Here is a 23,622-nt window from a genome sequence, read left to right as displayed (position 1 = left end):
TCCAGAGTCCGTTCCTGTCCGCGGTCCTCCAGAGTCCACTCCAGTCCCGGAGCCGAAGCCCGCTCCGGTATCCTCAGAGCCTGCTCCAGTGTCCCCTCCAGTCCGTGATCCTCCAGAGTTCGCTCCAGTCCACGATACTCCAAAATCCGTTCCAGCATCCTCAGAGCCTGCTCCATTCAACGATCTTCCAGAGGCCATTCCAGTCCGCCATCCTCCAGAGTCCGTTCCTGTCCGCGATCCTCCAGAGTCCACTCCAGTCCCGTAGCCGAAGCCCGCTCCGGTATCCTCAGAGCCTGCTCCAGTGTCCGTTCCAGTCCGTCATCCTCCAGAGTCTGTTCCAGTCCACGATCCTCCAGAGTCCGTTCCAGCATCCTCAGAGCCTGCTCTATTCAATGATCCTCCAGAGGCCATTCCAGTCCGCGATCCTCCAGAGTCCGTTCCAGTCCGCGATCCTCCAGAGTTCGTTCCAGTCCGCGATCCTCCAGTGTCCGTTCCAGTCCGCGATCCCCCAGAGTCCGTTCCAGTCCACGATCCTCCAGTGTCCGTTCCAGTCCGCGATCCTCCAGAGTCCGTTCCAGTCCGCGATATATGGATAAATAACTTATTTTAATTAAACTGTTTGAGATCGAATTAACACTAGATGTTTTGAGATAAATTACAGACATGGTTGGAGCTCTGTCTATGAGCAGAATGGCATCTAAGCGATTGTGGTGTTCTGTTCTTGGGTGTAATAACGAACACAGCAGTCTTTTTGATGTTCCTAAATCCGAACCGCTGAAGACACAGTGGCTGAGTTTGTTTTCGAAGGGAATATTCCCCACGATCAACTTCAATGCTTTCATGTACTTGCACAAATCATTTCACACACCAGACTGCTTTACAAACGAGGGTCAGTATAAAGCTGGTTTTGCTAAGAAGCTGCTCCTGAAAAAAGGATCGGTACCAACTATTCGTGTTCCTGCTGCACCTCCAGAAGAAGAAGTGAGTGTAACGTTTTATTAACGTTTTATTATTTATTAATATTTATATTAATCTTTGCAAATGCGGCTGTTTACATTCAGGGTACATTATGTACGACGTTCTCAATATAATTCATAATCCCACGTTTATAATGAACAACGCGTTATGGTTATTGTGTTATTAAAACTGTGTACGCAGTACACACAGAACAGAGGGGCGGGGTGAGCAAAGCTCATTATCATTTAAAGACACATGCACTGTTTTTGACCAGGTAAAATTAGTGTTTTCTTACAATACTAATGAGAATTTTTAATTAAAGTATATTACAAACTTTTAATTTAGACCCTAAAGAATCATATTAGCTTGTACAAAAATGGCATTATATGACCCCTTTAAGGGAAAGTCTGACAAAATACCAAAAAGCTGTGAAATATTATAGAGCAAGTTACTTGTCTGATATGATTGCTAAAAAACCCACCACCTGAGCTTTTTGCCATTATAAATAGACTGCTTTGTCCAAGTTCAAAACCTAGCTTTACTTCATCATCGGCAACGTGCGATTTATTTTTGAAGTTTTTTGTTGAGAAAATAAATGGGATCAGAGCAAGTTTTTCATCTATGGTTGCTAACTCAGTGCTTACAGTTTTACCTGGAATGTATTCTTTTAATCAGTTTGAACTGGTGTCACTCTCTGACATTAGAGATGTCATTCTCCACTTAAAGCGATCATCCTGTCCCTCTGATGCAGCTGTGCTGTCCATTCTTAAAGTCCAACTGAAATCAAAATTGACCCTATTTACTTTGTTAGCGCATATTACTAGTCTTGTGGTGAAAAATTAATCCGTGCAAGTTAATACACAGAAAAAAATTGTTTGCCGTCGTAATCTTTAATCAAAGTCTGAAAAGTTACTTCCGGTCTGGAATGGCGTTCCTTCTCTGATGATATAGGTTTGATGGCTTGGGTTGGGAAACGCTTAACCACTCCCCTCAAACCGTTAGTCTGCTATGAGTGAGAGATGGAGAGGAGGAGCGCTGGAGTAAAACCCTGCCCTCTGTTCAATATTCCTTTTCACTGGGAAATACGTCACAACACTGGAGAAAAGTCATTTGCAACTTCCGGTTCACGCGGACTTTAAGGAAGGTGTTGATATTGACAGCCCAGCAAGTATCTTATCTATTATTAATAGTAGTCTGCAGAATGGCATCATGCCACTTTGCCTTAAAGTGTAACTCTCGCCAAAATGCAACCTAGGGTCTTTTTGTGAATCTACCCGAGGCAAACTTTCGTTTAAAAGCATAATTATGATGGAAACGCCACTTTTAAGATTGACCGTATTTTCGTTTTCAGTCAAATTGCCTTTTGAATGGGAGTGCTTGGGGCACCTACTATGATAGCATCAAAATCGCTATTTTTAAAACACTAAGAAGACTTGACACAACATGAAACTTTGCTCAAAGTATCACCAGGGGCTCTACACATGAACTCGAGCATTGAGAACATTGTTTGTGTACAAAGAGTTTACTAAAAAGAAAGGTTTTGAACAATTCACTGTAGCTGTTGTTGTTTCCAGCCACCGGCATTTTGTCAGTCAAAAATAGTCGATCTCCGAATGCAAATGAACTTATATATTGATTTATCCTTATATATTGATATATTGAATGAAACCCCTTGTTTATTATTATCATATATAAGTTATCATGCTTTTCATTGAAATTACAACTTCATGACATTTCCTCCTATGAGAGTCAGTTCATTCGCATTCGGGGATCGACTATTTTTGACTGACAAAATGCCGGCGGCCAGAAACAACAACAGCTACAGTGAGTTGTTCACCACCCTTCATTCCATGCAGAGCATCAACCAGAAAACCCTAGTTTTGACATTTAAACGGGTGTAACCACAATTAGGTGGTAACCATAATGAACTTTAACGAGCAGAAACAGTCCTTTTATCCAGAAGCTCTTTGAAGACCAGCTTTCTATTGTGTTGGTGAATTTGGGCCAACAAGACATGCCCTGTGAGATATCAGCATATTAAATGGCACTAGCTCAAGAGCAGTGGCTCTCAAACTTTTTCTGCCAGGCCCCTCTTTTGTAGAGAAATGCACCCACATAAAGACACTCTCAGACATGACCTAATGCTGGGGCCACACCACAAGATATTCAGGCTGATTTCTCCCCTTCCGACATTCCTAAGTGAAGTCCCGATTATCTTGATTGTTCAACAGTCTATCTTATCAGATTTTCCTGTGGTGTGAGGTGTGTTATGAGTGTGTTAACCTGCTCGGAACAACATCGAACCACCCGATCGCGGTGTTGAACATGTTGAATATTTACACTCAGAAATCAATCGGGGTGTGGGGGGAACCCCGAGGACAAACGCGCACATACTCTGTTGATTGTCAGGTGGAACGAAACAATACCCAATCCAGAAAGCGAGCTGACAGAAGGCGGAAGCATAACAACTGCAGTCATGGCGCAGCACAGAGTGAAATGGATATGGACATCAGAGATGGAGGATCAGCTTGTCTATTTGTGGCAACAGCACAAGTGTTTATACAACGTGTTCTGTAAAACATACCACAATAGAGTTGACAATTTCATAGCAATTTCTTCCTGCCTATCGTCCGCCATGTTTGTTCAGAATTCTTGAGAGATTTTGCGAGATTTTCCTGTGTTCACACTCACAGTAGAGACTCTGGTTGAAAATCTGTTCGTGTGTTGTGTTGTCTTCTTCACAGACTATATGATACACCACACACTATAGTAGCAAAACTGTTAAATCTAGGATTTTTTGTCCTCATGTTTGTGGTCTCTCATATTTTGAAAATCTTATAAGATTTTAAATATCTTTTGGTGTGGCCCCAGCATTACTTTTAAAATCCTATTGGATTTATTTGAAACATTGATTTCTCCACTCAAACAGGATTATCTGTGTTTGTGATGCCTTCACGTGAGTGATATGGAAATCTGTTAGGTTTTGTTCAATTAATAACAATTTGGTATAGTGACAAGCCAAATTGGTATTTGGTGATGTGCATCACTGCCATGATTAATTACACATATAAATGACAGAATTTAAGATTTTGCTCATATCAAACATTTTAACTGAGGGGTTAATTAAAAGTCATATCATAATACTTATACAAGGTATGTCAGGGTTCTGTCACTTTTTTGTTTTGTGACAACTCATGTATCGTCTCGTCTTTGTGTGCGGCTTTGTGTTGCGGAGCGTGGTTTTCGAATCCAGAGCCTTCTCCAGTGTCCGTTCCAATCCGTGATCCTCCAGAGTCTGCTCCAGTCCATGATCCTCCAGAGTCCGTTCCAGCATCCTCAGAGCCTGCTCCATTCAATGATCCTCAAGAGGCCATTCCAGTCCGCGATCCTCCAGAGTCTGTTCCAGTCTGCGATCCTCCAGAGTCCGTTCCAGTCCGTGATCTGGGTCCTGCATCCCTACTTTTTCGCCCTGGCCGATTGCTGGGGTTCCTGTTCAGCTGTAGCCTCCCTGGTCCGTCTCACCAGCTCTGCCCTGGTTCTATTCTGTTCTAGTGATGTCACAGAGTGAACTGCATACAACTGCTCTGGATATACATTGCTTACAAACTGCTTCAATACAGTTTTGAAAGCCCTGAGACACTTTAACATTTATAAGAAAAATTAAAACATTTAAAAAAAAGTCTACTGCATGGAAATGTGAGCAAACCAGTTACTTAAAATATGAAAATGTATTATTATTATTATTATTATTATTATTATAGTGAGACAGTGAGGCCAGTTTTTCTTTATAGAGAACACACATGCTTAAACACCCCCCCCAAACATTAGGACGCCCGTTTGTTCCTGGGCAATGTGCCAGTCATCCAGCGACCTGCTGTTCCTCTGATATTGCATTCCTCTGGCACTGACTGTGCCCTGCCTGACGCCAGCGCTCCACAAGAACTCACAAGTAAATATTTCCAGCTGTCAGTGCTGTTATGCTCTCTAGTGAGGTCACTCATTGTATTCTCACACATTTACTTTGTTTGAAAAGGGTTCAGTCTGTTTATTGCATTCAAATGTATATCGTTTCAACTTTTAAATGTATAAGTTTTGTAGATTATCATGCTTTCATGCTTGTGCTGGTGAGATGAAGTCAAAGCAATGAATCACAGTAGGGGTCAGTTATTTTCCAATAAGACTTTGGTTTCCAGTGAAAGTAGATTATTGCAGTTTTGGTGAAAATTATTTATTTACTGCTGTTAAGTCTATAATAATAATAATAATAATAATAATGTACTTCAGTATAGAATTAATAAAAGTACATGTATGCGCTGTTTAACCAATTTGAAATGGATGACATCATCACACACGATCATCAGTCTTATGAGGTGCTAGTAGAGTTTTTCAAGTCCCATCCTTTACAGGTCAAAAACCAATTTTTGGTGGGTTGTGGCAGCAATCCTTGTCCTTGATTGACATTAGGCACTTCAATTTTATCCAAGATTTTATTTGATACACAGCAATTATAGACATTTAAGTAAAAGCTGTTACAACACTCCTTATTCTTCCCTATACATGTACAAACAGACTTGTTATTAAACTAGTAAACTATTATTTCCTTCATAATTTGTTTATTTTAAGTCTTGGCAAATCCCTCAGTGAACCTTATAGCACTATTATGACATCTAGTGGTAGAGATGAATAGTTCATACCACTCCCCCAACCCACTGTGAATTTTAATTAAAATCAAAATGTTAATTCAGTAATTAAGAGCCTGATAATGATCAATATAAGTGACTATGCCAGAATGTATGCCAGGTTTTGGTACAGTGTTGGGGTTCAAACATTCATGCACCATGTTTTGTCTTTCATTGTGAGCACACGAGCCGAGTGTTTGTGGTTTGTTTTGCATCGTGTCCCTAGTTTCCGGTCGGTATAGTATGGTTATCTTCTGTCTCGTCATTGTTATGTTTTTCTCATTTTATTTCTGTTTATTGTTTTGCCCTATCACAGATCTTTTGTCAGCTGTAGTTTAGGCTTCTGTTTTAAGCCCTGTTTTGTGTTGCTTTTACTTTTTTTGTGCTAATAAAGAAAGCTGTACGCAGCTGCTCTGCGCTTGGGTTCTTAATGAAAATCCTTACATTTCTTCATAATTTAAGTTTTTAAGTCTTGTTGATGTCAGGCAAATCACTCTACCTGCCCTATTAAGACATCTAGTGTTAGAAATTAATAGTTCATACTACTCCCCCAGCCCACTATGAATTTGTTTAATTCTGACTGGCAGAATTAAACAGCCCTGTGTGAGTTTGGTTAACTTCTTTATGGTGTTGTTGTTGTTAATAGCAGGAAATGTACTGCATCCCAACTCAAAATGTCAAATGTGCATTTCTGTGTGATTGCTGTGTTCCCTCAACAAGTAGGCTACATGATTTTATGTACATATCCGTCACGTCTAGCACAGACATTTATTACAATAGGCCTGTTGGATATTACATACATCAGTGGTTTTAAATCCTGGTCCGTCGGACCCACACATTTTGTATGTCTCTAATATCTGACACACTCAAGTTATTGGATCTCTTTTCTTACAAGCTGATGATCTGAGGTAGGGAGGCATACAAAATGTGCAGAGTGGGTTTCCAGGACCAGGAGTAAAAACCACTGACATTCATCATCATCCAGGGAACATAATCAATCATTGCAGACCATGTGCCAGGCTAAGCACAAGCAGATAAAAAAAAAAAAAAATCTATTCTCTTATTTAACTATAATGTTTTAAAGGAGACATCCAAAATGTCTATTGTTGTGGCAAAAAGGGTTGGGATTATATTTAGCTGAATTTTGAGCAGAAACACAACATAAAGGTTATTAAATATTGCTGTGGAAATTATGACTAGTCTCACGAAACAAGACTTTTTACAAGCTACTCAAATGTGTAACGAATTAAAATAATTATAACTGGACACACAGCCTTTGAAAAATAAACAAAAAACATGGAGCCTTTTCTTTTAAAAATTGATAAGACCATATATTTAACTATGAAACATGGTTAATCATTTTATTTTAGTTACAATTTCAGTCTAACCCTATCAGAACAGATTTTTGCGTCACAACACACCAGTGAAACACTGATTTAAAGTGTGAGTGTGCAGTAATCTCAATCTTTTTTAGTGAGCTTTTGCCAGTACCTTTGTTTTCTTTACTGTTTATTCACTGCCACAGCAGAAATATATTTTTCACTTATTCCATTTGTCGCTCATCCTTCGAGGATAGCAAGTCAAATACATTTACCTATATTTATCCAGACTGGATGGGCAGGTGAACTCACAGATCACACAAATTGTGTTTTTAATGGCGGTTCTGATACATAGGTGCACTGCCACTATGCTACATTTCTTATTCGTGGCTACTGTGAGAAAAGAAAAGTGTTATATAGAACTTTTCAAAAATATATATATATATATATATATATATCTTACTTGACCTCCCGTCACCGTTCATTCAGACTGGCCCTTACCCAATCCGGGGACGGTGACCTGTCCAAAAGCCACTATCATTTGTGTCAAACACTACACTAGATCCTTTAGTGCTTCTCTTATTACAGCACAGCTTCACCATTCCTGGGGCCATATTCACGAAAACATTTGATCTTACCACTAAGGTTATGCATATCCTAAAGAGCAGGCCAAGTTCTAGGGTAAGGAGTTTCCTCTTAAAACCTATTCACAATGCCTATTCACCAACTTTTACTAAGGAACAGAGAGAAGTCTTAAGCTAAGACAAAGGGTGAGGTTGACCTCGTTGCTATGGATGATGTCAACATGCTTACTAACTATGACCACAGTGATTGGCTGATGGGGGAGGGGTCTCTGTCAGTGATTTAATCATAGAATTATTGTTGAGCGAGGTATCATGTTGCCATATTCAAATAAAGAGTTTAAAATAAAAATGTAGGCTAAGTGTCACTTATTAAACAATTATACGTTCAGCTAATTGTCAGGCTCTTACATCTCGAGAGATTGCAGAATTCAAGTGATAAAGTTCAGGAGGAGGACGTTCAAATGCATACAGAAGGCATACATACAGCCAACTCACCAACTCACCTACAGTTACCTCGACAGTTTTCTGCATCCCTCTGCAACTCCTCACCTCCGCTGGTTCCTATTCCCACCTGGGATACGGCGGAGTACAATGGGTTTGGATTAAATTCCGAGCTCGGAGCGCTCGATCCACCCAAACAGCACACCAAATACTCTTTACTCTTTTACTCTATGAGATCATTTGTTAATTTGAACTCGTGAAAACAACTGCCACAGGTAATCGGACATTAGTTTCTTTTTATTATTTATTTTCAAAGATTTATTTTTGCCGTTTTTGCCCAGACAGCAACGTAGTGTCGGCCCAGATCCGGCCCACATCTGGGCAGTGTGGAATCCACGTGGAATCCACCAGATGTGGGCTGGATCTGGGCCAACACTATGTTGCTGTCTGGGTGCCTTTTTATTATGAAAGGACAGTGAGTAGCAGGAAGCGAAGTGGAAGACAGAAATGTGGGGACAGGATTGGGAAAGGTCCACGAGCCGGAACTCGGGTCACCCGAGCTGCACAAGGCTATCAGCGCAGACAATAGGACTTTATTTTCAACTTTACCGCAATATTTTATTCTCATTCATTCAATGCATATTTTTGCCTGTACATAAATTAACCTTTATGTTTTGTCATAACAGATTAAAATGTATAAATCAAAATATTTATTGCATTTATGCACCCAAGGCTCTATCACATTGCCTCAATGGTGTACAGTGTCTATGGGTGGATTGCTGAGGCAGATTACCGGCAACAGACATTTTAGTTTTTGATTTGATCTTGGTGACTGAGTCCTCTTGACTACCCCTAACCTTTCACAGATGTAGGAGCTGGTTTAAGACCTAAAATATTTAGTAGTCCTAAAGTTAGGACTGACCAGTAATTTTAAGAGTTTCTCCTAAATCGGCAAGTTAGGAGCTACTAGCCATAAGATGTTTTGTGAACACGGCCCCTGATCCCCAAGCTGCTCTTTGCATGAATGTCTGTCAGTGGGCAGTTGGGAGTCGTGTACAGAATCTATCATAAAAGGTAACTCTGAAAACTTTTTATTAGGGAAGAATGAAGACACTATGTGGAGACATGACCAGAGCAAAGGCAGGAGACACTGCTTGCAGTCAATTCAGAGTTTTATTGACTTCAAAACTTGCACACAAAAAAACTAAAAAAACAATCAAAAACATAAAACAGAGACACTAAAGGTGACCCTCCTCACAGCAGTCCCTCAGCAGAACTGACTCGAACAGACAAAATAAATCCTGTTCCTCATTTTATGCCATCCCAAGGAATTCTGGGTAGTGGGCATAGTGTATTTCCCAGTGTGAGCAGGCATTGTTTCATTGTGTTTATTTTGATAGTATGTAGAAATTTAATTTTCATTATTTTTTTTATTTTTTTTCTTGTAATATTGATGTTAATGTATTTTGAATTTTATTTTCATTTAAGTTGATTAATGTATTCATGTGTGTGAGACTGAGTGTATGTATATAATTTATATTACCCTATTATCATGAAATGGTTGAACCCCTGAGTATAAGAGGAAGGCCGCACTTCCTCTTAAACCCCACCGATGCAGCCATGAACCCAGAGACAAAAGATACGTTTTGAAAATGTGGATATAATACTGACATTGTTGATATAAATTCTAAATAAAGAAAATAAATAACACTCTTAGTGTCTTCTTTTCACCATTCTAATGACTAGAAATGACTAGTCTTTTAATAGTTTTTTTAAAAAGACTCTGTTTATGCTTTAGTTAATCAATTTGGGATTAGGAAAATCAATATCATATCACCAGATATTATCTATCCTGTTTTTTGTTTAACAGAAGTCTGTGAACAAGAAGTTATGAGTATTTTAAAAGGTTTAAAGAACTCAACAGCTCAGGATATTTATGGGATGGATTCCTGCTTGATAAAGAGGAATGCTATAACTTTGTGCTCCTCAATTACACAGCTGATAAATAATTCTTTTGGACAAGCTGTGTTCCCGGAGAGTTTAAAAGCTGCAGTTATTACTCCAATTTTCAAGGGGGGAGACCATTCTGAAATTGCTAACAGACCAGTTAGTATCCTTCCAATAATATCTAAGGTAATTGAAAAAGTTGTGACTAAACAGCTAATTAACCATTTGAATTTGGGTCACCATCCTTTGAACGAAATGCAGTTTGGGTTTAGACCGAAACATTCAATAGAGACAGCCCTCTGCTATTTTGTGGAACAGTTAAAAGGCATGTTGGACAAAGGAGGGAGCCATCTTTATAGATTTAAAAAAGGCATTTGATACAGTTAATCATAATGTGCTGTTATCTAAATTATCAGCTCATAATGTCTCAGCAATTGCTATTGAATGGATGGCTTCATACTTGCGTAATAGACAACATTGTACAAGAATTAAAGGAACAACCTCCTCATCCTTAGATTGTCCTACTGGTGTTCCACAAGGTTCAGTTTTAGGCCCTCTTTTATTCAGTATCTATATAAACGATCTACCATCCATCTGTCCAGAAGTTAACTTTCAAATGTATGCAGATGATACGGTTATTTATGTCCATGCTAAATCTAAACAGCATGCTGCATTTCTACTCTCAGGAGCTATGGAGAAAATTGCAGATTGGATGATGTATTCCTGTTTGACATTAAATTTATCCAAGACGGTTAGTATGTATTTCTCCATTAGAGGAAGTAGTTGCACTTCTCCTGAAATTAGTATTAAAGGACAAAAGGTACAGGAGGTTCAGCAGGTAAAATTTTTGGGTGTGATTATTGATAGCGGTCTAACCTTCAAAAAACATATTACAAGAATTTCAAAAATAGTAAAGTATAATTTGGCTCATTTCAGATTTATAAGAAATCAAATGAGTACAGATGCAGCAAAGCTGTTTATGCATGCAATGATATTGTCACATTTTTCATATTGTAGTTTTAGTCTACGGCATTTGGACAAAACTGCTGTTCAGTAAAAGCATGGGTGTCTGGGTGTCTGGGTGTCCACTTATGTTGCTGGTCTGAGAATCTGAGTGAACTCGACAGTAGTGTTTTCTTCCAGTGCAGACGTCACACTCCACATGTCCCGCTCGAGCATAACAGGAAGCAGGAAAATAGTCTTCCGGATACTGTTCGTTGCTCAGACTCGCTCTCCCAGTTTAAAACTAGATTAAAGACGCATCTCTTCAGCCAGGCATTCATATAATACTTTTAATCCTACAGTTAAATCCGACCTCTAGTTCATAAACGCCAGAGGAGAACTGGCCCCCGACTGAGCCCGGGTTCTCCCAAGGTTTTTTTTTTTTCTCCATTAGGTCACCTGATGGAGTTTTTCGGTTCCTTGCCACTGTTGCCTTTGGCTTGCTCAGTTGGGGATATTTGGGGATATTTAATTGAATTAATCAATCAACGATACTATTGATCAGCATTACCGAACGTAGACGTTCCACTAGAAACAAACATTGATGTATTGTTCTAATTTATTACTGTGAAGCTGCTTTGATACAACCTGTGTTGTGAAAAGCGCTATATAAATAAACTTGACTTGACTTGACTTGACTTGTAGTTGTCCTCTTGAGTTTCTCCAGCATTTCAGCACACAATACTTATTATCTACAACAGATCTTGGAGAGAAGATGTGTCTGCGCTGGGTTCTGCTGCAAACTCTGTTCTGTTCCTGATGATTCTGCAGTCTAAATGCAGCTCTCACAGGGACTGAGAATGGAAACATCCTTCAGAAGATCCAGACGCGCTGGACAGCTGAACGCGGTCCATTTATCTGTTACACGCAGAGATAAAGACGTTCACAGCAGCTCAACAAGAGTTCAGTTTCTTTAAACACACAGATAAAGGCCTGCACAACAGCTCAACTAAGGGGTTGTCCTTGTCTGAACCAGTGTCCTTGTTCTGTTTGACTAGAAACTGAAACTAGTATTTAACCGTGGCAATAAAAATGTTAAGTTAACTGAGACATGGATGGTACTTGATCTAATAGTACCTTTTAAGTTTTAAAAAGAAAGATTAGCTGATGCAATGAGATCCAGGCAGACAAGCAATGATTATGCCAGAGATCATAACAAATTTATATATTAAATATAAGTTATATATATATATATATATATATATATATATATATATATATATATATAAATATTATATATATATACAAACTTACATTAAATATAAGGAATAACAAATTTATTGACAAAAAAATTAAAGAGACAAACAAATGATTAGGTAAATATTAAAATTGTAATAGCAAATAAGTAATTAGTAATTAGAAATAAGTTCTAAACAAAAATCAGATCTATCTTATTCTATAGTTTAAAATCAGTTCCAAACTATTATCTAACAGATGAAGATTGTGAAGATCAGAGAAGGAGCCAATTGAAGTAAGATATTTGCAGAATGAAAGGAGAGGTAAAGAAGGAAAAGCAGAAGTGAAGAGCAAAATAAGAGCAATGAATATTATATGTATATGCATTATAGTATATGCATGAAACTTACATCCTCCTAAACTTGTGCTTTGGTTTGATAAGAAAAGGTCTAACAGACTTATCCATTATGTGTAACGGCTAGGTTAGGGTGACCGGTCAGATGTCGAAGGTGTGCTTTTGACACCTTTAGAATAAAGACAGCAAAGCATGCACTTTCAAATATCATATTGTGTCGTAAAAACACTGTTTCTGGAAAAGAACACCTACTGTGAATTACTAATCCTGAGAAACATGATCACTTAGTTACTTGTGTTTTGTTAGCCTTCCAACAACTAAGATATTATCATTTGAGTACAATATACATATTCTTGGATAATACTAAAAAATTTAAATAAATTATTAACAATAATGAGTAAATACTTGAATATACGATGAAGCTCAATATAGAAAGTAAGGATACTTGAATACATGAGAGGAACAAATCATAAATTAATAATATGAATACAGAAAATCATCATAAACATTGATCTTTTGGATAAGCCAGTGTGGCATATCCATCCATCCTTACTCCAAAGCACATGTCTTCTGTAAGGACTGGGGTCTGTCCCCAGCGTCTCGGGCACAGGTGTGGGAAACACCCGGTTTCATAACAGGACTCACAAACACACGCACATCTATCCGATTCACATGCTGCACGCTTCTGGATTGTGGAGGATTGTGTTGCCTTGGCTTTTGGCTTGCTTAGTTGGGGACATTTAATATTCAATTTTCATTATTGATCTGCCTTACTTAAAGTGGACGATGAGGCAATTTTCTTCTAGAAACAAACTTTGTAATATTATTTTCGTGTTATCACTGTGAAGCTGCTTTGATACAATGTAAAAAGCGCTATATAAATAAAGGTGACTTGACTTGGAGGAAACATTGGAGCAACATTGGGAGAACATGCATATAAAAATGATCTGTGAATCTATTTTAGATTGATAATAAACGTTTGATAATGGGGGGTTTGTGGACGCAGCAACTCATACATCACTAGCATGTTTATGTTGTGAAGAAGAAAAGTCTCTTCTGCTCACCAAGGCTGCATTTATTTGATCAAAATACAGTAAAAACAGTAATAATGTGAAATATTATTACAACTTACAGTTTTCTATTTTAATACATTTCAAAATGTAACTGATGGTGAAGCTGTATTTTCAGCAGCCATTACAGTGGTAGTGTTACATGATCCTTCAGAAATGATCAAATTAATAGATAAGACTCATGATAACACATTTTACAAACATGGCTCCTGATGACACTAGACACAGACTCGTTATTCAGAAGCTGGTACAGAGAAAACAATAACAACAAGTCATTTAAACATAGGCTAATATGTCTACCAATACCACAGTAAGCTAAATAAAACAGCATGGCTTCTGAACTTAATGTTAAAAAATGCTTTTACAAACCAGCCCAAGGTTGCTCAAAATGCAACAAAGAATGCATCAATATTAACAATATATTCCAGGTTTTGAGGGACTCTTTGAATCACACTGATGGCTGGCTGAGAGTCTCTGACGTGAGGTCTTTTGAATCTTCTTCAGGCTGAGAAGTCATGACTGTTGTCTGGTGTGTGTTGAGGATATCGGTCTGGGGATTCGACTGCAGGTTGGGATGGGACTGGGACTGGGGCAGGAGGCTTCTTAACCCTGCAAACAGCTGGTTGACTAAAGCCTCCATAGAGCGTGTGTGTTCAGCCAGGACTCTGGCAATGAGCCGTTCCTCTCGCGCGTGGTTCTGTTCCCACTGACGCTCCAGCCACGTGTTCTGCGTCTGCTGCATTCTTTCAAGAAAGTCTTGATACTGAGTGTGCAATGCAGTGCAACAAGTCCTTCTGCGCCTGAACATACCTGAACAAAACACCAAAGAGAACAGAATGCATGACTAAGTTATTTGGACAAATATTATCATTTCACGTTAACAGATATGTATTGTTGAAATCAACAATATAGAAGTGGCTATTTTTTGGAGGTTTGAGCCATTTCATTTTTCCTTTCTTCTGAATGATACAGAGAACAATATGTCATTAGATTATCCACATTATTCATGAGCGGGAATAATGTGGATAATCTACATTATTTTCATCATTGTGCTGATCTTTACAAGTTTGAAAGTGTAAAACTTCTGTATAAGTGGTATAATATTTCTTTTTTATGCCACTTTGAATGTAATTGAGTTAATGTGCTATATGAATAAACTCACCTCGTCAACATTAAATCTTAATGAGTTTATTCATATAGCACAAATTTTACTGCCGGACAGTTATTGTTATAGTTTTGTTGTGGTCTTGCACACCAGCATTCCAAGCTGGTCCCAGTGTGCAAGTCATACTGGTGACCATAATATGGTGGATATTTCAGCAGGGTGTGCAAACTAAACATATGTTGTAAACTAACTAGCAAGATTTACGAAGTTGTCCTCTAAATATTAATGGATGTCAGGATACCTAGCAGACTCTTTTCGGTTCAGGGTTGCTGCATTTTTACAACAGATTCCTGGTTATTTACATTTTGTTCTGACACGATTTGTAACTTCACAAACATTAGGAACCTAATCATTAAAACAGGCATGCCACCTATAATGTACCCCAGCACTGCTGATATTTACAGCTATAGGATGAGATGTGCATCAGACCTTGAGGTGGAGGCTGCTGGGAAGAGCACGGCTGTGAAGATGTCATGCTGTCTGTGGAAGTGAATGGCTGTGTGGGAGTGGAGCTTTCTGTAGAGGTGGAGCTCTCCTGAGACACTTGTGTGAGGACGAGGGGTTCATTCTCCGTTTTCACTGACTGGACTTCCTGAATCCCACCTTCCGTGTCATCCACTCCATTATCTTTAACAGACAAACACGTGAGGTCAGAAATTCATAAATCTTTCACAACTACATACTGCTTCTTCTGAAAAGGGTCGTCTTCTCCAGCTGAGTACGGTTACTTTTATTGCACTGCATTATTATTTCATGTCCTTGTATTCATCGCTTGTCTGTTTTAAAAATGAGCTTAGGGTCGTAAGCGATTTTAATTGAACTTTTATGATTGATTATTTATTATTTCTTTATTATACCACTTTGAATGTAACTGAATAAACTCACCTTGTCTACATTAAATCTTAATCTTAATGAGTTTATTCATGTAGCACATTTCACTGCTGGCCAGTTATTGCTATAATAAGTGCACATTTTCAGAGAAAACTTTCTCAAAATGTCTAGAGTTGTATTTTTGTTTAACATTATCAATATAAAACGCTATGTGGCAGTACCTATGAGTATTACATGGTGGCATATGATGGTAATATCACATGGTACAATGCTTCATATACTAAAGATATATATGTTAAATGCCCTGGTATGGTTGTAAAACAAACCAAAACATGATGCTACCCTGGTACTTTTTATTTTCTTTTATCTTTTTAGTTTTGTTTTGTTTTTACTTTGAAGCATACATGTATGCTGGTTCCAGTGCCACTCACCATCATCACCTTCATCACATACACCATCCTCAAAAGTGAAGCATTTGCTGTCCGACAAAGGGGATCCGTCTTTAAAGTCGATGTCAACTCCAGTTTGGTTTGTCACAACAACCAAAGGTCTATGTCCAAAGATTTCTTCCATTGTATCAAAATGTTTGAATGCATTATTAGAGCTGCTGGTGTTTTGTTTCTTGGCCTTATAATAAATGGATTTGAGGGTTTTCCAGCGATGTTTGACTTGATCACATGAGCGCCTAAATCCTGCCTCCTTATGTCTAGCGCAAACCTTCCTGAAGATCAGACTGTTGCGGTGCTTGCGTCCGTCCCTGTATCGGTCTATGTGCATCTCTTTTAAACTTTGTAAAAGGAAATCTGTCTCTTCCTCGGTCCAGAAATGTGAGCTTCTTCGGTTGCTTGACATATCTGCCTGGATCTCCTAGAAACCGCAATTACTTAGTATACTTCAAATGAGTATCCCGTTACAGTAATAGGGTACTCAAGATGTTCAGATGAGACAAAATTCAGACTAACGCCAGTTGTTTGATTCGGATTCTAGTAACATGTAGAACGGAATGGTGTCCATGAGGTTGCGGATTTAAAAACACAGCCAATCACAAGGCTGCATCTTGCCCAACAGCGTCTAGAGTGGCCCACGCTGATTGGTTGTATGCTTTGGGCTGCAGCCTCATAGGTTGGTTAGGCTGTCAAGTCAATTGTCGGCCAACCCCTTCTCATGGCAATCGGATTATAGCTCTCACATGACGAATATATAATCCTACACGTAAAAATATGTGAAATGTGACCCCAATACTTGCGCATGTAAACGTGGTCAGTATACTCATTATTTAGAATTATAAAAAAAGGATGTTGCTTCTTATTGGTAAAATACATGACATTACTTTTGGCTTTCATCAGTATTATTTACTTTTTGTTCATTCACAAACATTTGGCATTTTGATACATCAACAAAAGTATAAAACATTTTGCTTGTTCAGTATCGGGGTTATCGACAACTTCTGACCCATATGGACCCCTCACACAGACAAATGCTGCATGAAAATGCTCAGAATAGTCAGAAACATTGTCTTCCATTAATGGCAATAACAAACCCTCACATTATGATACACTAGTGTTGATCTCAACTTTCACTAGACCTGCATTCATGTGCATCGATATTTAATTATTGATTATGGATATAATTATGGATTTACAAATAAATATTGGAATATATCCTATAACTTTTATTTTATATTTCAGTGCGGCAGTGACTTTTATTTTGAAAACCTCATTGCCACGTCCACTGTTGTCATTTTAATAGATTCAAACATGCTGATTGCGTTAACTGTGTTTATAAACTGTTCACTGACACATTCTAATTATTTATAGTTATTTATGTTCGACAACAGGGATAACAAATCGAGGATATCCGTTACTTTTTGCGAGTCATTGTCCTTTTATTTATATTAAGTTGCATCTGGCTTCACGCGCCTGTAGATGTAACGTTAAACATGGACAGGCCGGACGCCACATTTACTCTTGCTTATATGGTATTTGCTTTGTGTTTTGTTTTTACGCCGAATGAGTTTCGCTCGGCTGGTTTGACGGTTCAGCACATGTTCTCGGAGTGGCTGGGCAGTGAAGACATCAGCTTCATTCAGCACCACATCAGACGAACAACACTCACGGTGCTCTTCCACTGCTTCCTGCCGCTCGGTATGACGCTTTCTGTAATGGTTAAAATAAATAATGTAATATGTATTAACAAGCATACATTTTGAAGTCCTCGTGCTGTTGATGTTCAATCAAAATACGCAGCGTAGACAACAGTTGCTATGTAATTTCACACTACACAGATTGCCTAAATAGCCCATATTATTGTCACATGACCGTGTCACGTGCAAATGTAGATGTAAATTCTCCCTATGCAAAATGTAGCATACTGTACTCAGTTTACTCACTATCCTGATTATTTTGAAGCGCGGAAGTAAGCTATTAATAGAAGGCGCGAGGCTTCAGATTCATCAGCCAGTTATCGTCTGAATATTCAAAAACTGATCAATTTAGGGATGCTGCAAAATTAGTCAGAATATATTACATTATATAAATATATTATATTAGTTTATCTGGGGGACGGAATGTGGGAAATGTTGAGTAAACAAAAGGGACTCAGAATTTGCGGATTGGATGGAATTGCAGTTCTTATCCCTAAATTGATCAGTTTTTGAATATTTAGACATTTCAATTTTATTCAGACTGAGCAAAAATATGCAATTTGGTGCAGATGCTGTTATTTATATGGAGAAGTAAGATTACATTCTGATAGCTTGTAATGCAAATCAATGAGAGATCTTTATACAACAGTCAGGATGGAGAAATGAAGCCTCTCTGATTGTTTCGATAAACAGTGCCATCTTGTGGCAGGTCAAAAAAACCCAAAAAAAACATTATAGCAGCCTCCGTTGTTTTATTCATTAAAGGTACAATATGTAATTTTTTTGTATTAAAATACAAGTATAACACTTGCACAGCGTTATATATTTCGTTTGATTGTGTTTCCAAGAATTTGTACATTCAGAGAAATTCACAATTTTGAATAGGTTGAGCACAAATAAAAGCCTGACAACGCTCAATGTTGTTTTCTGATAAAAGTATAAATTAAATGTTACAATAATTATAATAACACTAATTAAAATAATACCAACAGAGCTGTTTGATGCAAGTAAATGATGCACTAATTATTTTATGGTTTTATGCTGTTTATATGGCAGAATGTATGGTAATGTAATATAGGCAGGCTATATATAAAAATGTTAGTAAATGGACTTGAACTTCCATAAATCCTAAGGAGTAGTCTGGGTTCAAACATTTCGACACACAAAGTGAAGCATTCACGTGACTGGAAAGAAAGTGAGGCTTCGTTTTTCACTGATCACATGTTTCTCTGAAAACTAAACGCTGCGAACTCGATAGATACACGCTTGGAAGCTTTTGTCATATGTAACGTCACTATATAACAGTAAAGCTACTTCGATAAAATGCATGTACATCAGATGTCACTATATCTTACAATAATATATATTTATATAATTTAAATGCTTAGTTTTATGATCAAAGCTCTGTATTTTTCAAATCATGTACTCCAATGGAATACAATGATTGAGAGATGAACAAATAAACGTTCCTCAAAAGCCTGATGGATCATATTTGATACATTTGAACAAGAGTTTTATATTTTAAAAAAATCAAGTGAAACTAAGTTGCTTCAGTCCAGTAAACGTTCATCCTGAAATATTACTAACAATCTAAAAATAATTCTTACATTTACTAAAAATCAGTAAAGATTTATAAGTAAAAAGACACTTGAACCACGACCTGAAGGGTGACGTTTTTACAATTACATTAAAAGGCCTCTTACTTGCTAAAAAGTGTAAACTATCAATCAGACAACGTGTAGAATGCGTTTAGTAGATTGTGTTCAAAAGATGTTTCATAAAGTTAATCTAAAGTTAAAGGCTTTATAGGGTTTGTTTTGCCTCACATGAACAGACAGTGTTTCTCATTGCTCCCTGTGTGATGATAACACCATGTTATACTTGTGTTGCAGGATACTACATAGGAATGTGTTTTGCAGTTCAAGAACAGAATCTCGTGTACATCCATCATGCAAGTCAGGGATGGCAAATATACTTTGGACTGTCACTGGCCATCCAGCTTTTGAGTTGTGCACTGGCTTTCTATTGGTCCAGGCGTGGCTGGGCGAATCACCCGATATGTCGAGCGCTCAACACACACGCTTTACCGCGCTCCAGCTGGAGGGCCGTCGCCTCGTCCATCAACACAGAGTTTCGCCGCATCGATAAGTTTGCTTCCGGTTCCACGAGCGCGAGGGTGGTCGTCACGGACACCTGGGTGATAAAGGTCACGACGTACTCCCTGCATGTTGCCCTGCATCAGGACTGTCACCTGACCGTCACAGACTCCAAGCATCACAGCCTGTCTCCAGAGTTAAACACGCCGGTGCAAATCGTCACCATCACTGTCGCCAGTATCAATCCCAGAGTCCAGCCTTTCGACATAAGGTGAATTCCAGTGTTGTGTGTAACGCATTACAAGTAACTTGAGTTACGTAAATCAGATTACTTTTTCAAGTAACTAGTAAAGTAACGCATTACTTTTAAATTTGTTACTTTTTCAAATAGGTAACGCAAGATACTTTTCCATTTATTGACTGACAGCTCTCCTGTCCTCATGCTGAGAGGAATCGAGAGTAAATTGATGGTTATTGTAGTTCTAGACTAAATGTGAGCATTTACTCATTTCACTGGCAAAAAAACAGATTCAGAATTCCTCAAAAGGAATACAATCAGTGAAATGCAAAATCAGAATACTACCCAAACCTCCAATAATTAAATATGTTAAACAAAACAAATCTTTTTTTCTGCATTTAATCTCCATTTATTGACCAATGTACTTGTGCTGACCTTCGATGATTCGGTTAAACTGAAAGGATTGTTTGAGCTGCGCCCACGCGTGAATTTGCATTTCCTTCAGCCTTATAATTTCAATTTTGGCCAAAATATAGAACTTAAAGTAGTTGGCCAAAAATAATTTTGTTTAAAAAAACAAAAAACAAGCCCAGCCCAGGTGAGAAAAGTAATGTATTTTTAAGGGAGTAACACAATTTAAAGTAACTTTCCCCAACACTGGTAATTTCATATTTAGGAAATGGAGGTTTTCCTCAGTGATGTGAAGGGTCACTGTACTTTCTCTTGCAGGCTGAAATCCACTGAGTATGTTGAGCTGCAGGAGAAACTGCACGCACCCATCAGAAACGCCACCAATGTTGTCATCCATCTGACCATGAGTGAGCTGTTTTTGGAGACCTTTAAGTCGTACGTGAGGTTGAATGAAGTCTACAGGTGTCCGAGTGGCCAGGTGAGCACTGAAACTATCAGCACACGCTTTACAGCAGGATTTCTCCCCTTCTTTTCTAGCGGTTTCACAGACTTCTTCACTAGAGTTTGAAGACTTGAGCGAAAGCAACCGGCTCCAAGAAGAAGCACATAGAAATAGAAAAGGAATAAGGCAAAATAGAAAATGACAAAGATTCAAGACTGTACTAATTCATACTAACACTGCCAATGATGAAATTAACAATTACATTTAAAAACGATTTGTTGAATAAGGAGGCATCACAGACTACAGCAGGCTAATATTCCACATACACGCTTTTTTACAATTCAACTTAAAACTATCAATTTACATCAAATCAAATAACAACAGTAGTGTATTTATAAATGAACATTAATGATCATTGTTTGATAGCTAATGTTTGGACCTGTTATTGTGTAATCTATTCAGCAATGGTGGTTCTGCATAAAACAATGTCATATCTGAATGGAGACCGACTTAATTGCATCATGCGCAATGCTTTATGGGAGTCCATGGCTGTGTTTGAAATCGCCCCCTATACCCTCATTCACCATCCCCTACTTTACTCACTAATGTAGTTCGCTTGAAGGAGTGAATGAAAACGAGTGAGTGAATTCGGACACTGAGTGCGCCGGAAGAGCTGCCGCTTATAGTAATTAATTGAAAAGTAGCGAACTGGCAGCTCCAGTAGTGATGGAAAGATTTATCTTAAACTCAGGTGATAATCACCAATAATCAACTGTTCAATAATTATAGCTGTATGAATGATATTATGTTGTACCCACATTAGACCAGCAGTTTGGAAAATGTATGGATGATTGATTCAGCTGCAGGCGACACCTTCTGGTCAGACGCAGGGATTCATTCTGCGTGACCCTCACAGTGCATTATGGGTATTCTCTAGCCGTTGAGCGTACATCGGCTGTACACTCGTTATTGTGGTGCATTATGGGATTGAATGAGTGCACTTGATAACGTCCACTATGGTTTCGGACACCACTACAAAGGGCTGCCCCTTAAAATAGTGCCCTATTTAAGGGTATAGGGGGCGATTTCGGACACAGTCCATGTTGTCGGTTTGTCTATAGATGGGAGTTTACCTCTGCAACCCAGCTATTAAACTCTTTCAATGTCAAGCATTCAGGACAGAGGCAAATGAATTAGTCTGAATGAACCACGCCACTTGGAGAATTTTTTTTTTTACAACTGAAACGTAGTATGTTTTTTAAAAAGCTGTCATCTTTGCTGTTCCCTGTTAGGAACTTGAACCATGTATTGGATGTATGCAAGTCAATGCCAACGTGAAGCTCGTGCGACTGTGTCAGGGAGACGGTGAGGGCGAGTGCCAGCAGTGCTACTGCCGCCCCATGTGGTGCCTCACATGTATGGGCAAGTGGTTCGCCAGTCGACAGGACCAGCAGCAGCCCGAGACCTGGCTGAGCAGCAGAGTGCCCTGTCCCACCTGCAGGGCCAAGTTCTGCATCCTCGATGTGTGTCCCATTAACTGAGGATCTGTGCCTTTACAACACTGAACCTGCTATGTCTGAGCACTTCTATGTGCTTTTTCAAAACCTTTGTGCCTCCCAAGCTGCAAACATATCTAATGACACTGAATCACATGTCCAGTAAAAGCCAGAAGGAACAATATGATTTTACTTAAACACAATAAAAAAACAGATATATATATGCAGTGTATATGTGTGTACATATTATATGTATATATATACTGCATATATACGTATATATATACTGCATATATGATTCACCCTCTCATTGCGATATTGCAAAAATCTCTTCTTCTTTTTTACTGTATGGGCAACAAAATACATTTTATGTATGTATATACCATCATTGCAATATTTGTTGCAATGATTTTACAGTATATTTATTTCTTTGGAGGGAATGTGCCTAAGGTCTTGAAGATATTGTCACAGTGGCAGGACTCAACACTACAGATGGTCTGCTGACCTGGGGTCAGTGTGAACGGGTGTCAGGCCACTTCAAGCTTAAATGTAATGTTACCAAGATAATGTTTTCTAGACATAGACATAAATGGGATTTTGTTAAAATTGCAGAAATGTGCTGTGATATTCTGCTCTTGAAAGCATCAGTAAGAATGTTGTACCACTGTGTGTTTATGAGTCAGTGGAGTCATGTTATAGCTGTATAATTTCCAGTTTGTTAAAAAAGAAAATGTAAAGAACTTAACGTTTAATTATAATTATAAATAGCTAGAGGTTTTTTTTTGTGAGATTCACATTTTTATAGCAGAAATAAAAATGTGTAGAATTGATGTAGCATACAAAATATTGACATGATTTTATCACGTGCACCTTGCCTTATTTCAAACTTTGATAAATTGAGAAACTTCATGTTGCTTCATTGTAATAAAGTCTAATGTTTTGGACACATGACTTCTTGTTTTTTGTTTTCTCTACTCTGTTAATCCTCTGGTGCTCTTATAGTGTGGCAGACAAAAATGACAGATGTTTATTTAAATGAAATGAATGTACTATATTTTAGTTTGATAATGTTTTTTTTTATTTTTTTTTAAGATTTTGTATTTTATGATACTAAATTATATTTACGCAGTAGTTATGATCCATTTATTCACTTTTTTAGCATAAACTTGAAAATGAAATTTACATCAAACTGTCATAAATCTTGAATGCTTTGGAGCGCAGAGTTGAGTTTGTTCTCTTTTTAATGTTTATTATTAAAAAAAGCATAAAA

The 23,622-nt window shown here is 38.1% G+C and overlaps 2 protein-coding genes across 3 annotated transcripts; one reads left to right on the top strand and one right to left on the bottom strand.

Moving 5' to 3' along the window:
• Positions 1-13,447: 13,447 nt before the first annotated feature.
• Positions 13,448-17,273, bottom strand: LOC308701233 (uncharacterized protein). 2 transcript variants are annotated; one of them, XM_081383431.1, is made up of 3 exons: positions 15,958-17,273; positions 15,125-15,322; positions 13,448-14,340 (listed from the first exon to the last, which is right to left on the bottom strand). In XM_081383431.1, the coding sequence occupies exons 1-3, from the start codon at positions 16,376-16,378 to the stop codon at positions 13,979-13,981; spliced, it is 981 nt and encodes a 326-aa protein (XP_081239557.1). In that variant the 5' UTR covers positions 16,379-17,273; the 3' UTR covers positions 13,448-13,978. The 2 variants fall into 2 exon arrangements, with proteins under 2 accessions (XP_081239557.1, XP_081239556.1); XM_081383430.1 differs by having other exon boundaries at positions 13,519-14,340; positions 15,098-15,322; positions 15,958-16,595.
• On the top strand, positions 17,266-23,296 carry tmem129 (transmembrane protein 129, E3 ubiquitin protein ligase). Its single transcript, XM_081383429.1, has 4 exons — positions 17,266-17,670; positions 19,562-20,036; positions 20,733-20,892; positions 22,149-23,296. Exons 1-4 carry the CDS (start codon positions 17,466-17,468, stop codon positions 22,395-22,397), a joined length of 1,089 nt encoding a protein of 362 aa, XP_081239555.1. The 5' UTR covers positions 17,266-17,465; the 3' UTR covers positions 22,398-23,296.
• The last annotated feature ends 326 nt before the right edge of the window (positions 23,297-23,622 follow it).

The sequence above is a fragment of the Scardinius erythrophthalmus genome, assembly GCF_964197995.2.
Source record: "Scardinius erythrophthalmus genome assembly, chromosome: 13".
In the NCBI taxonomy this organism is placed as follows: Eukaryota; Metazoa; Chordata; class Actinopteri; order Cypriniformes; family Leuciscidae; genus Scardinius; species Scardinius erythrophthalmus.
Note: the sequence above shows the minus strand (reverse complement) of the source record. Positions and strands in the feature narration are given on the sequence as shown.

Excerpts from the sequence above, each read along its gene's own strand:
- LOC308701233 (XM_081383430.1), bottom strand. The coding sequence starts at position 16,378 with ATGTCAAGCAACCGAAGAAGCTCACATTTCTGGACCGAGGAAGAGACA. Across the intron at positions 15,323-15,957 it reads ATGTGATGAAGGTGATGATG|ATAATGGAGTGGATGACACG; the intron begins GTGAGTGGCACT and ends TGTCTGTTAAAG. Across the intron at positions 14,341-15,097 it reads GCACATCTCATCCTATAGCT|GTATGTTCAGGCGCAGAAGG; the intron begins GTAAATATCAGC and ends TGTTTTGTTCAG.
- tmem129 (XM_081383429.1), top strand. The coding sequence starts at position 17,466 with ATGGACAGGCCGGACGCCACATTTACTCTTGCTTATATGGTATTTGCT. Across the intron at positions 17,671-19,561 it reads CCACTGCTTCCTGCCGCTCG|GATACTACATAGGAATGTGT; the intron begins GTATGACGCTTT and ends CTTGTGTTGCAG. Across the intron at positions 20,037-20,732 it reads GTCCAGCCTTTCGACATAAG|GCTGAAATCCACTGAGTATG; the intron begins GTGAATTCCAGT and ends TTTCTCTTGCAG.